Consider the following 15347-nt stretch of genomic DNA (forward strand, 5'->3'; position numbering starts at 1 on the left):
AAAATAACTCAGGATAGCATAAAATACCTGACAGTACACCTGCCAAAACAAACCCAGGGAGTATATGAAGAAAATTATAAAAAATGTTTTATATAAATAAAACTATATTTAAGTAATTAGAGAAATATTAATTGTTCATGGATAGTCAGGGCAAATATAATAAAAATGACAATTTTACCTAAATTAATTTATATATTCAATGCCATCTCAATTAAATTACCAAAAAAATTATGCTACTGAATTAGAAAAAAATTATAATAAAATTCATTTGAAAAAATGAAAAGTCAAGAATGTCAAGGGAACTGATTTAAAAAAAATATAAAAGAAGGCTTAATAGTACCAGGCCTTAAACTATGTTATAAGACTATAATTATCAAAACTGTCTGATATTGGCTAAGAAATAGAAAGGTATGTCAGTGAAACAGACTAAACATACAATTTCCAGCAGCAAAGTAATATAGTAACCTTGCATTTTACAAGAGTAAAAACTTAAGGTTTTAGGATAAGAATTCATTATTTGGTCAAAATTGTTGGGAAAACTGGAAAGCAATCTGGCAGAAATTGGGCATAGACCATAATTTACACCATTTACTAGAGTAAGATCAAAATGTTCTAAATATAAAGAGACATAGTACAAGAAAACTTGAAGAACATGGAATATATTACCCATCAGACTTATGGATAGGTGAACTATATAAGTTATTATATATTTATATATACATAAATAAGAGATAAAGAGCATGATGAGGTATAAAATAGATAATTTTGATTACATTAACTTTAAAAAGGTTTTGTATAAATAAAACAAATGTAGCCAAGATAAGAAGGGAGGCAGGAAATTGGGGGAAATTTTATAGATAAATTCTCAGATAAAAGTCACATAATTCAAATATATAAGGAACTTTGTCAAACCTATAAGAGTGTAAGTTACTCCCCAATTGATAAAATGATTAAAGGATATGAACAGGCAGTTATCCTATGAAGAAATCAGAACAATTTATAGCGATATGAAAAAAATGCTCTAAATTATTATTGATTAGAGAAACGGAAACTAAAACAACCTTGAGATATCATATGAAACCTCTCAGATTGGCTAAAATGATTGAAGGGGAAAGCAAAAATGATGGAATAGATGTGGAAAAATTGGGCCTCTAATTCACTGTTGGTAGAACTCTGAAGTGATCCAACCATCTTGGAGAGCAATCTGTGATTATGCCCCAAACAGTTATTAAATTACCTATACCCTTTGACCAGCAATATTACTACTACATCTGTTTCCCAAAATGATTAGGGAAAAAGGGAAAGAAAAACGTTCTAAGATATTTAGAGCAGCTCTCTTTGTGGTGGCAAAGAACTAGAAATTTCAGGGATACCCATTAATTAGGGAATGGCTGAAAAAGTTGTGGTATATGATTGTTATGGAATACTACAATGCTACAAGAAATGATGAACTCAATGATCTTAGAGAAACATGGATAGACTTGCACTAAAAAATGAAGAGTGAAATGAGCAGAACCAAGAGAACATTGTGTACACTAACAGCAATATTGTTTTAAAAACAACTTTTAGTGACTAAGTCATTTCGCCTACTATAAATACCCAAATTAACTACAAAGACCATATGAAGGAAGATACTGTCTGCATCTAGAGAAAGAACTGATAAGTACATGTTTGTATAGAATGTTTTACACATATATAAATGCATATATATACACACACATACATGTACATGCATATTTTTGTCTAATTGTAACTGTCTCTAGGATGGGGTGAGGGAAAAGAAGAAAAAATCAATTTAGATAACTTTATTATATATTTAAAAAGAGTAGTAAGTTGTACATAATAGATTTGCAGTTTCATGTATAGTCATCTTTTTTTCTATTCCACTAAGTTATGGAAATACTTTTTCATTTCTTAAGTTCAGAATAAAATAAACTTTTTTAAAATAAAGAGCAAAGGCCCTTGAATAGCTCTGAGGCAATTAAACAGGCTGTGCTGCTGGGACCTTTTTATGCCCAAGATTATGGAAACTTGTGTTAAAGACTGTACACGTTCATAAGTGCCTGGGATTGTTGATGGTAACCCTAAAAGGGACCATGTTTAGCTGTACATCTTTTGAAAAGTAGATCCTAGCTTGCTGATGAGATTGAAATATTTTTTTTTCAGAATTGTGCTGTTAGTCCTACAACCTCCTTCACTGGGTACTGAGTAACTCTAAATCTCATAAGAAAGGGTGAGGGCAAGACACCGTCCAAGCCCTGAGACTCACATTTATTGGAGGTTTGGATATCCAGATTACATTTCTACTGACACTGGTACTTCAATCTGCACCGCCTTTATCTAGCACTGAACCATCAGGGAGATGAGACAATTGAACAATGGAAGGAACAGTTAAAAGTCCAAATCAAAGACTCTCATTTCCAATAGGCAGTGGGAGGTACGGTTAGATTGACTTCCTCATGAAGTCTTCACCTTAAACTCTATTATGTCCTTTTAGGCATCTCCCCTAGTGTATCTGCTAAATACAAATTTATAAAAGGTTGGAGATGAGGGACTAGAAGGGATTGCAACTGACTTTAACTGTAAATGATACTGCACTCACAACTGTTTCTTTAAAACTGAGCCCAAACTGGGGGTGTGAATGAGGATGTCTTTTTTCTCAGCCTGCCTCACGGTAGTAGGAATTCAGGGAAGCACAGATGCTAACCTCACTGTCCACTCTCTTGGGGATAGAAAGAGACAACTTTCTCCCCTCTGCTTTACTGTGCCCACTTAGAAGGCCTTTCTTGGCAAGGTAATATGAGGGTTACACTGGCTCCCTCACCTACTTACTTGTATTCCACACATTGGAATTACATGGAAAGGTTTTACACAGAAATTCAGGGGATTATAAATACATGCCCAAAGAAATCCTAGCAGGAGTTATAGGAAACACATTGTGCGTTTCAAAAGAAGATAAGTGATGGGACAGCTAGGTGGCCCAGTGGCTAGAATACCAGCCCTGGATTCAGGAGGACCTGAGTTCAAATCCTACCTCAGACACATAACACTAAGTAGCTGTGTAACCCTGGGCAAGTCACTTAACCCCCATTGCCCAACCAAAAAAAAAAAAGGAGAAGAAGAAAAATGAGCACAGGTCTAAGACATGATGGAAAGGAAGGAGAGGAACTTAACGTCTTCATTATGTTTCTTGGTGACCTTTAGACCTTCTTGCTGATTCTGCCTGATCCTGTTTGATAGCCACAGTTGATAATATCTTGAGAACTACAGCCATTGTTTTGACTAGCCAGTCACCATGAAACCTACTAATTTGATCACAATGACTCCTGCTACTGTTGTCAGCTCTACTATCACATAGTGAATAATGACCACAACAATCTATAAAAATATAATAAGGCTATCCTTAATATCTTATTGGGTTGGTCATGCAGCCCTCGGGACCCCCAAAAGGCAACTTTTTAGTACCAAGACAAAAATGTGAGTATAAGGGTCATGGCTGAAGAAACTTTTACTCCATCTACATTAGGTACCCATCTACTCTATCATTCAGTCTCCCATATGCACAATTATACATGATGCACTGTTACAGTCTCTACCCATAGAGTACCAAACATGGGAGAGCAAGTCTTTGAAAATTTTAAAATTATATGGTGACCTTCCTCACCTGATGGCCATCTTTTATATGTTTCAGGAAGTGTAAGAAGATTTTGAGGGAGGTGGAGAAAGGACTTTCAGACTCCACAAACATTTAGATGTCAGAGAATGCCATTAATCACTATACCATTATATAGAAGTGGAAGTATTGTACTACCACCATGTACAATTAACATTGGTGATGGGGAAGCATCACTTTGGCCTCTCTCCAACTCAGCATGTTTCCTAGGGTATATATTGTGACTTTTTTCTGCATATACCAAGATAGCCTTTCAATTCATAGAATTACAATGAATAAGGACTTGCCAGGGGGAATATTCCAACAATTGGTTTTCTTACCTTCTTGGCTTTTACTTCCAGAAGTCCAAACTTTCTGCACCCTACACCATGATTAGGAATTTATCTTACATCATAGAAATCTTGAACAATGAAATGGCCCACGCCATCAATTGAGAGACTAGACTTGTTAGCCTGAATGGTGTTAGACCAGACTACTTGTTAGCCAAACAGTGAGAATTGGCTGACAATTCCTGTTGCTTTGGGGTGAATACAACTAGGAAAGTACGACAATTGGTGGCTAGGATCAAGAAATAAGCCATGTGGCTCTCTTTTGAAATGTGCAACAAGTAGTTAACAAGATGCTCTGAGTCAGCACCTCAATGTCTGACTAGTCCACACTGACACTCCCAATGGAGAAACGTACTGATACCCAGTAGGAGCTCCCCTAAATACAATAGATGAATCAAGAAGGTAAGTTGTGAAGAGTGGCTTAGTGTTAGGCTTTAAGATTACAAAGTAACTCCGTGTTTGACCAATGTTTAACTCTTCTGTGTATTAGGAAGTTCCTATGTGCCCAATAACTGGTTCAGCCAGGTACATTTAGGATTAGCTATGTAAGTTTAGTAGACTTCCCTAATCATAATTCCCTAGTGGTTGATATAAGCGGAGTTGGATAGGAGTTAGGGGAGTTTCATTTCAGGACACCTAGGGTCCTGTAAAAGAACAAGGACAGAGTCCTCAGAGATCTGGAGTCTCGATGGGTGTACTCCTGTGCACAGCACACCTGAGCTACCATTTCTTTGTGTGCACGTGGGGCTTTGTAGTGAAATATTTGCATGACTGTGAGTACTAAGCTGCTCAATTCATGATAGTCTGAGTTCTTATCTTCCTTTTACCCACGATCCATATACAAAGGGGAGAAACATCAGAAATCAGTAACAGACAAGGCCAAAGTATAGTGTAGGTCATTAGGAAGATGGTAGATCAAGAGCAAAATGATCTCGTCAAGGAAAGCATCTGAAATAATTATGTTAGGAAATCAAAATAATTCAGTCACACGCGCGCATGCACACACACACACACACACACACACACACACACACACACCCCAAGGACTCCCAGAAGCTGAGGAAAAAATAAACTAATTTGAAAAGAAATGAGTAAAGTACTTACATTTCAATTTTAAAGTGAAAATGTTATAAAATAGTTTTGCAACAAGAAAACTAAAGTCCAGTGAGGCTTATAAAAATGCTAATCCTTCAAAATAATAAGTTGTGTATTTTTGGAATAAGAAGAACAAGGAAAGCATAGATCCATTATTTGGAGGCAGAAGAACTACTGTTAACTGATGACAGAAGACAGATCTCTGCAACTTGGGAGTTTTACTACCCACCTCAGAACAATTATGAAAGGAAGATTTTGTGAAGCACAAATACTTTAAAAAACTGAGATATTGTTATTACTATCATTTCTCAAAGAAGAAAGAAAGGAAGGCTTCACACACATTAGTGGACACCCCACATTGGTAGATCATAGGAAAACGAGATTAACACAGTATCAGTAGGCACAGGTGGGTTTTGTTGTGTATGATCGAAAGAACTTACAGATCATTGAGATCACAGATCTGTTTGAATATTATTTTGCGTCTATCTTCTCCCTAAAGGGGTGTTAGGCAACTGTGATCAGGACTCCTATAACTCACACTGATTTAAATAGAAATCCTGAATTTTCTTCCAGAAGATAATGGTTTAGATACTTGTTCTGTTAGTTTTTTTTTTTAATTTAAGCAAATGATTTCCTTTATCTAGGCCTCAGATAATATGGGGTATTGGATGAAATGATCTAGATCTTGCAGCTCTAAAGAAAAAGGCCTCTGAAAAATTATTCAAGTGTTGTCATATGGGAAAAAAGGAGTAGGCAATCTCCATTGATCCAGGAGGACAACAGATAGATGCATTTAAGTTTTGCCTCCACATAATTCCAAATTTTTTTTACAATTCTATCTAGGAAAAATAGAGTGTTATTTCCTGTCACTAGAATATTCAGTCAGAGACTGAATGAACATCTATCAGGGTTACTGTAACAAGTATTCCCTCTATAAGGCAGAGTTACATGATCTTTAAGACTACTTACAACTTGAAGGTTCTATGATTTTGGAACACTGATCAGGAAGTTTGGAGTTAAAGTCAAGATGAGATCTTTTTAAGTAGAATGAAACTTGAATTTTGGAAAACGGGTGATTTTGTTAGTGGAAGTAGCTACAAATAGGTAGACAAATACACTAAAATCAAACTTTTATAGCTTATTTTCTAAAACTATTTATGTATATGAATTAGTAACTAGATTTTAAAAATACTCCAAAATTTGAACTCTATGGAATCAAAAATTGTAAGAAATTGTAAGAAATAAGAATATTTTGTATAGGTAACACATTTGAAATAAATTTTATTTCCAACAAATATCATGTTATTCTTCTTTTTTATATAGAGATGAAGTTTCTCATAAAACCCAGAGGGCTAAATCTTTAATCTATTGATTGCCAAATTACAAAATACATAATTAGTTCTCAAGATTTCCAAGTACTTCATGACTAACAATGCATTTGTAACATGTATGAACATGAATAGAAAAGTAATTATAAAAGAATCTTGTAGGGAAATAAAAAAATAAACATCACAAATGAATTTCAACTAATTTTCTCACCTGCCTTATACCCAAGCGATATGCAACAATACGGTCCACTGCATCAGGATTCATTTGAGTCCATTGAAGACTATAGGAATATACTCGATGTCTATTTTGCCACACAGGATTATAGGTGTCATAATAGAATTCAGGAGCATAGGCCTTGCCTAAAGTAAAGAAAAATGCATTAGGTTCGAATGATAAAAGTGCACAGTTTAAAGGAATTAAGTGGCATGGTGGATAGAGTTCTAGGCCAGGAATCAGGAAGACCTGATATTAAATCTACAACTCAGATTCTTACTAGCTGTGTGACCCTGGGAAAGTCACCTAACCATCTTAGCCTCAGTTTTCTCATTTGTTAAATAAACTAGAGAAGGCAATGGAAAACCACACTAGCATCTTTGCCAAGAAAATTCAAAATAGGGTCACAAAGAATCAGACACAACTGAAAAGTGACTGAATGAAACAACTACCATTAAGTATAAGTTGTATTCCTATCCAGTTCTCATTCTCCTGGACATTTGAGGACCTCCTTTCCCATTTTAATTCTCTGCTCACTTAACCTCCATCACTTTTTTTTTATCTTCCCACCTCTCTGTCCCTTATTTATCTGTGTGTCTTCCTGGTTCATCTTCCTTCTAACATCGTAAGTGTAGGTTTTTGATAGGCTTCACAATATCAGTGAAAAGACTGTAATAGGACATAAAAAGTGAGGAAAAATGCATAAAAAGGAATATTAAATATACCCCCTATTGAATACAATGCAATAAAATTATACTGAAAAATATTTTTAAAGAAAGGATTGAAATTCAAATAGAGATTAAATAATTTAATCCCAATAACAAATCATTGAGATAAAACAATATACTTTGGGGAGACAGCCAAAACAATCCTTATGGGAAAATTTATCTTTAAATACTTTTATTAGCAAAACAGATCAGTGAAGTAAGCATGTGTGTGGGAGGGGAACCTAGAAAACAAGAAATCATAAAGTTCTTACAAAAATAAAAATAGAAATTCTGAATCTCAAAAAAGAAATATAATTGAAAACTTTGATATGATATGATTTAATGGACACCTTTAAATGTTACTAACTGAGGCAAAGATAATGTTTCAATCAAAAATTATTTGAATTAACATGGATTACTATAAGTAATGTTGGACAGAATATCATAACCTTTTTCAGTAACATATGATTCTATTTAATTTGCTTTTGTTGATATCTTTTGTTTAAAAAAAATCTAAATTTCTTGTTCACTGCTTTCTTCCTTCTGTCCCTGAGTAGCATATCTCATAATAAAGTACTTAAAAAGAGAAAAACAGAATTTCCAGTAAAATTACAATGTTCTACACCTATGGTCTACCTCTGCAAACAAATGGATAAGTTGTCTCCTTACATTTCTTCTTTGGTTTCAGACCTGGTCATTATGAATTCAAAGTATTAAGATCTAATTATTTTGTTGTTGTTCTTCATTCTGTTTATATCACTAAAGTCATTATTTATATTGTTTCCCAGTTCTATTTACTTTGCATCTGCCCATAAAAACCATTCCATGATTTCTGTATTAATTATATTTTATCACACAATAATATTCCATTTCATTCATGAGCCATAATTTTTTGGCCATTGCCCAGTCAATGAGCATTTACTTTGTTTATAGTTTATAGGGCTGGGTTTTTTTTTTATGAAGAAGACTGCTGCTATAAACATTCTGGTGAATTATGGGGGCTACCTTTCTGTCATTGAACTTTTCGGGTATATGCCTAACCATATAATTTCTGGGTCAAAGGGTTTACACATTTTGACCATTCCTTTTGCATGATTTCAAATTGCTTTCCAGACTGTTTAGAGTCTAGACTAATTATGACTCCACTAACAATTCATTAGAGTGTTTGCTTTTCCACAACCTCACTGTTACTGAGATTTTCCATGTTCTGTCATTTTTGCCAGTTTGTTAGATGTGACTTGCATTAATCTTATTATTAATAAATTAGAGCATTCTTACATATGGTTGTTAATAATATATAATTCTTTTGAGAACTATTATTTTCCTTGAATACAATAATTGGGGAGGATATTTGGCCCTATGTATTTCTGTTAGTTGTCTCTGTATCCTAAAGAATAAATCATTTTATGAAAGAAAATGACAATAATGAAGTTAGATCACATATTTCTTTGGTTCTTTGGGATGAATGTATAACTCTAAATAATTTTAAATATAAATTATAAATCAAAGAGAATACATGTATATATGTATGTGTATATCAATTAGTCTGCCAAATAACTAAAATCCTAGTAAAACAATAAAAAAATTCTTCAATAAGAGCAAAAAATGATAATCTTGAAAATCAAAGAGATAAATGAAATTGAAGGAAAATAATTTAGTCAATAATAATTTTTTTTAAAAATTGTTCACTAATTTCATAAAATGAGAGGAAAACCCAAATTACCAGATAAAGGAATGATAAAAAAAAGTCCAGAAAATATCACCCCAAGAAAACCCCTAGTAGAGCTAAGCCAGTAGAAAGATAGGGTGCACTAGTCTTGTAGATCAGGAAGCTTGAGGGAATTAATGGGAAAGGCCCCTCTCACTCTGGGGGAGGAGGAGCAGTAAAGGATGGAAGGTATCCCAGCAAGCCAGTGGCAAGCCCCACCTCATCATACCAGGGGGAATATCCTGAGTGTCAGGGTGTCAGAGCATGCAGGTGCTAACACCAAGGACCCCCAGAGTGCCTTAGTACAGGCAGGGAACATGTAGACACCAGCTCGGAAACCACCGTGTGCAATGGCATTCCCTAGCAGCTAAATCACCTGGTGCCTCAGCTCAACTCTGGGAAGCACAACACCAGGAAGAATATTTAAGAGTTACAGCTCCAGTCTGGCAAACATTCTTGAGCAACCTAACATTCAAGTGCTTCAAAAAAGTCAGGGTGAGCAGGTTTCCTCCAGGGGCCAGACCCCCTACCTTCACCCCTAGAACTGCAGTGTTACTGATTCCAGCTCAGCAACTGGTAAGCTACCAGACCCCTACAGCCTCCAGCTTTTAACATTTGAGTCCCCAGCATACAAAGCGAGTAATCAGATTGCTGGCCCCCAGCACAAGGAGCTTAGGTCAGTGCCCCTTATGATCCAGCAGGAAAACTCAACTTAAAAAGCCAGGAAATTGGCAAACCACATAAGCAAAAAGCAGAAATCAACAATGACCACCAATTGTTACTACGCGGACAGGTAAGATCAAAACACAAATTTGAAAGAGGAAAACATTGTCAATATACCCACATCTGAAACCTCAGAAGAGAACATGAACTGATCTCAGAAAAAGCTTTATTGCATGAGCTGAGGAAGGATTTTAGAAGAAAAAGTGGGAAAAAATGAGAGTTATGCAAGAGGGAGTCAACAGTTTGGAAAAGGAAGGGCAAAAACTGACTATAGAAAACAAGTCCTGGGAGGCAGAGCCAGGATGTTGGTGTAAAAGCAGTGACTTGCTTGAGCTGTCCCCCAAACCACTCCAAATACCTGCAAAAAATGGCTCTAAACAAATTCTAGAGTAGCAGAACCCACAAAAAGAAAAAGTGAAACAAATTTCCAGCCCAAGACAACCTGGATGGTTGATGGGAAAGGTCTCTTGCGCCAGACTGGGAGTGGAGCTTAGGTCAGCATGGGCCACACAGGCAAAGCTAGGACCTCAGCAAACCTGGAGCAGGTTTAAGGGGACATTGAATCACTAGCAGCTGTAGCAGTTTCCAGACATTTTAACCCACAAATGGCAAAGACAACTTAGAAGGTCAACTTAGAAAGATCGGTGAGACCTGAGTGAGAGAGGAGCATAGTCCAGCCCCAGTCCTGGTGCAGCTCCAGTGTGGCATCTGCTTCTGGAGCTCGTAGCTCACAAAATATGGGGGGATGGAGTGGCTGATCAGAGGGGGATTGTAGGGATCTCTTTGCTGGTACTGAGGCAGGATTCTCTTGCTTTGCAAATGTTTGCACCTGGTTCCCAGTCCTGGGGTGAGGAAGAGTTTTGGTGTGGTGGAGTTATGGTGATGGTAGAGAGGAAATCGTCCTCATAGTCCCAAGGCAGAAAATAGTGCTTGAGATCACTCATACACCAGAGCACAGGACAGGAAAGGAGTAAACAACTTGCCCTTGATCACTCCACCTTGGAAGAACTGAAAACTTACAGGTCTGTAGAAGTATATCTAAAAAGAGCTGCATAAACCCTCCTGAAGCTTTGGATAGTACATTCTCCTCACTGGAATCAGACCCCTACCTTAACAAAGAGTTTAAAACTCAAATAATTGGCTGGGAGCATGAGCAAACAGTGCAAAAAAATTCAGACCGTGGAATCTTACTTTGGTGACAAAGAAGATCAAAACATTCAACGAGAAGACAACAAAGTCAAAGGTCCTACACCCAAAGCTGCCAAGAAAAATACGAATCAGTCCCAGGCCATGGAAGAGCTCAAAAAGGATTTTAAGAAGCAAGTAAGGGAAGAAGGGGAAAGCCGGGGAAAGGAAAGAGACTGATGCAAGAAAATCATGAAAAACAAGTGAACAACTTGCTAAAGGAGACCCCAAAAAATACTGAAGAAAATAACACCTTAAAAAATAGCTAACCCAAATGGCAAAAGAGATCCAAAAAGCCAATGAGGAGAAGAATGCCTTAAAAAGCAAAATTGGACAAACGGAAAAGGAAGTCCAAAAGCTCACTGAAGAAAATATTTCCTTAAAAATTAGAATGGAGCAAATGGAAGCTAGTGACTTTATGAGAAATCAAGACATTGTAAAACAAAAAAAAGAATAAAAAAAATAGAAACAAATGTGAAATATCTCACTGAAAAACAACTGACCTGGAAAATAGATCCTGGAGAGAGAATTTAAAAATTATTGGACTATCTGAAAGCCATGATCAAAAAAAGAACCTAGACATCATCTTTCAAGAAATTATCAAGGAAAACTGCCCTGATATTTTAGAACCAGAGGGCAAAAGAAATGGAAAGAATCCATGATCACCTCCTGAAAGAGATCCCCAAAGGAAAACTCCTAGGAATATGTAGCCAAATTCCAGAGTTCCCAGGTCAAGGAGAAAATATTGCAAGCAGCCAGAAAGAAACAATTCAAGTATTGTGGAAACAGAATCAGGAAAACACAAGATTTAGCAGCTTCTACATTAAGGGATTGGAGGGCTTGGAATATGATATTCCAGAGGGCAAAGGAGATAGGATTACAGCCAAGAATCACGTACCTAGAAAAACTGAGTATAATCCTTCAGAGGAAAAAATGGAAATTTGGTGAAATAGAGGATTTTCAAGCACTCTTGAAAAAAAGACCAGAGCTGAATACAAAATTTGACTTTCAAATATTAGACTCAAGAGAAGCATGAAGATGCAGAGAGGAAAGAGAAATCATAAGGGACTTATTAAGGTTGAATTGTTTACATTTCTACATGGAAAGATGATATTTGTAACTCATGAGACCTTTATTAGCATTAGGGTATTGGAGGGGGAAAAAATTATATGTAGAGATAGATATAGAGGGCACAGGGTGAGTTGAAGATGAATGAGTGATATCTGGAGAATAAAATTAAGGGTGAGAGAGATTATACTGGAGAAGGAGAAAGGGAGAGGTAGAATGGGGTAAATTATCTCACATAAAACAGACAAAAAAAGTTTTTTTACAGTGGAAGGGAAGTGGGGGAAGGTGAGAGGGAATAAGTGAATGTTATTCTCATTGGATTTGGCTTAAGGAGGGAATAACACACACATTCAATTGGGTGTGGAAAGCTATCTTACCCTTCAGGAAAATAGGGGAAAGGGGAGAAGAGGGGATGATAGAGGGGAGGGCAGACTGGGGGAGGGAGTAATAAGAAGCAAACATTTCTGAGAAGCTACAGGGTCAAAAGAGAGAACAGAATAAATGGGGGGTGGGATAGGATAAAGGGAAACAGTTTTCCACAGCATGACTACTATGGAAGTGTTTTGCATGACTACACAAATATAACCTGTATCTAGTTGCTTGCCTTCTCAATGAGGGTGGGTGGGGAGGAAGGGAGGGAGAAAATTTGTGATCCCAAGTTTTAAAAACAAATGTTAAAAAATTGTTTTCACATACAACTGGGAAATAAGATATACAGTTAATGAGGTATAGAAATATATCCTGCCCTATAGGAAAATAGAAGAAGAAGGGGATAAGAGAAGGTGGGGGGGCAGATAGAAGGGAGGACAGATTAGGGGAAAAGGTTTTCAGAATGCAGGCCGTCTTGGGGTTTGGGAAGGGATGAGATGGGGGAGAAAATTTGGAACTCAAACTCTTGTGGAAGTGAGTGTTGAAAACTAAGAATAAATAAGTTAATGAATCTTAAAAAAAAATTAAAAAAGCAAACCAAGAACATCTGGATAAAGTACAAACTTGATAACAAACTCTTTAGAATTTATAATTGATTTATTTGAAACAAGCCACTGGCTTGTGAAGGCAACCACTCAAAAGGAGACTCAAGATCATTCACCTACACCAAGGCCATGTATGTGCCATTTAGAAACAAAAGGAACTCCTAATATTAACTGTATTTATGAAAGGACTGGCCTGGAGTGTGGCCAGCCAGCCAGGACTGACATACCATGGCAGAAGAAATACAGCACCAGCCCCTATGTGATGTGCTAGCAGTCAGTCAAGCAGCATTTATCAGTCACCAACTGTATACAAAGCACTGTGCTAAATGCTAGGGATACAAAGCAAAACAAAAAAGAGTCCCTGTACTCAAGTAGCTCACAGTCTAATGGGGGAGACAGAATACAAATAAGCTATATACAGGACAAATCAAGGGTAGTCTCAGAGAAAAGATATCAGAATTAAGAGGGATAGGGAAAGGCTTCTTGCAGAAGGTAGAACTCTAGCTGAGACTGGAAGGCAGCTAGAGAAGCTAGGAGACAAATATGAGAAGGAAGAGAAGAGGCATAAGGTACCATCAGTGAAAAGACTAGGTTTTGGGAGGTGGGGTGTTGTGTGGGAGGAACAAAAAGGAAATCATTGTCACTGGATCTCAGAGTATACAAAAGGAAATAGGGTGTAAAAAGACCGTAAAGGTAAAAAGGGCCCAGGTTATGAAGGCCCATAAACATAAGATTTTTAAAAATTATTTATTTAATTTTAAAATTATGGAATAAAACAAGCATTTCCATAACATATTGTATTAAAAAAGATGATTGCATATAAAAAGTAGAAATAGAAAAATCCACCAGTTTATATTTGTGTATATTTCTTTTTTTCTTCTCTCCTGACTCCTCTATTTTACTTCTGCTTGCTACCTTACCTTCCTTTTACTTAACCTACCCTACTCCAGCAATCCCTGCCTTATCCTCCCATTCCAATAAATCTAAACCCCCTTCTATATACCTCTTTTAACCTATTCTCACACTCTCCCCTCTAAAGATCCCTCCTTTATCCTCCATTAAAAAAATTACCATCACCTGAAAGTGATCCTATGAGGAAAACTCACAGGAATATTATAGCAAAATTCTGAAACCCCCAGATCAAGGACAAAATATTACAAACAAGAAGAAAAAAAAAAACAATTTACATTTCATGGTACCACAAGTAGAATCACAAAAGACCTAGCAGTGGTGACACTAAAAGATTACAGATTGTTGAACACTATATAATCAAAGAGTAAAAGAACTGGGCTTCTGGCTGAAAATATCATACCCAGCAAAACTAAGCATAAATCTGAGTTTAAAAAAATGGAAATTTGATCTATTGTTAGACCTTCATGTCTTTGTTAAAAAACAAACAAACAGGGGCAGTGAGGTGGCCCAGTGAATAGAGCACCAGCCCTGAAGTCAGGAGGACCTGAGTTCAAATCCAGTCTCAGACCAAGCACTTGACACTTACTAGCTGTGTGACCCTGGGCAAGTCACTTAACCCCAATTGCCTAAAACAAACAAACAAAAAACCAAAACCCTGAACTCAACAGAAGATTTAACATACAAGAGCCAAGAGAAATATAAGGTACATACCAATGACCAATTACAATGGACTAAATAAGTAGACAATGTTTACCTTTTGTGTATTAAAAATGTAAAACCTATGTCTAAGATTGTTACTAGCAATGATGTAATTTATGAGGAAGATTGGGGTAGATCTGAGTACAGGTAAAAGAGTAATTATCTTTTACAAAGGAGGTGCAAGAGAAAGAGCCAATACAGAGGAATTAGATGTGGGAGGGGGCTGTTAGTTCTGGAAACCTCCCATCAGGAATGGATTTAATACAGGAAAATACATATACATGCAGAAGAGTATAAATGTCATCTAAATTTAGAAAAAAAATTCTAAGGGGATAGGAAGAGGGAGAGAATAAAAGAGAGATCTTTAGAGGGGAGGGTGTGGGAATAGGTTAAAAGGGGGATATAGAAGAGGGTTTAGATTTATTGGAACAGGAGGATAAGGGAGGAATTGCTGGATAGTGGGTAGGTTAAGTAAGAGGAGGGTAAGGTAGTAGGTAGAAATAAAGTGGAGGAGTTAGAGAGAGGAAAAAAGAGAGAGTTTTCAGTTATATCAGAGACAGAGAAATAATTTTTGTTTTACAGCTTTCACAAGGGAGACATAATCTTACACATTAACCAGGGAAAGAAGAAACAAAGTTTTAGAGATAAACATAAAGGAATTATTTTTCAAGGCTACACTTGTGAGATTGAGTTTACAATGGGCTAATTGAGATAGGATAGATAACCACAGGG

At 36.5% G+C, this 15347-nt stretch overlaps 1 protein-coding gene across 1 annotated transcript in view; it reads right to left on the reverse strand.

Annotated features, from left to right (window-relative positions):
• Positions 1-15347, reverse strand: part of MDGA2 (MAM domain containing glycosylphosphatidylinositol anchor 2) — a 754553-nt gene that overhangs the window by 196388 nt on the left and 542818 nt on the right. Inside the window, exon 10 of the mRNA XM_021004762.2 lies at positions 6637-6785. Within this exon, the coding sequence (XP_020860421.1) occupies positions 6637-6785 (149 nt within the window). The remainder of the gene's footprint in view (positions 1-6636; positions 6786-15347) is intronic.

Source organism: Phascolarctos cinereus, unplaced genomic scaffold (genome assembly GCF_003287225.1).
Source record: "Phascolarctos cinereus isolate Bilbo 61053 unplaced genomic scaffold, phaCin_HiC Scaffold_3;HRSCAF=262, whole genome shotgun sequence".
Taxonomy (NCBI): Eukaryota; Metazoa; Chordata; class Mammalia; order Diprotodontia; family Phascolarctidae; genus Phascolarctos; species Phascolarctos cinereus.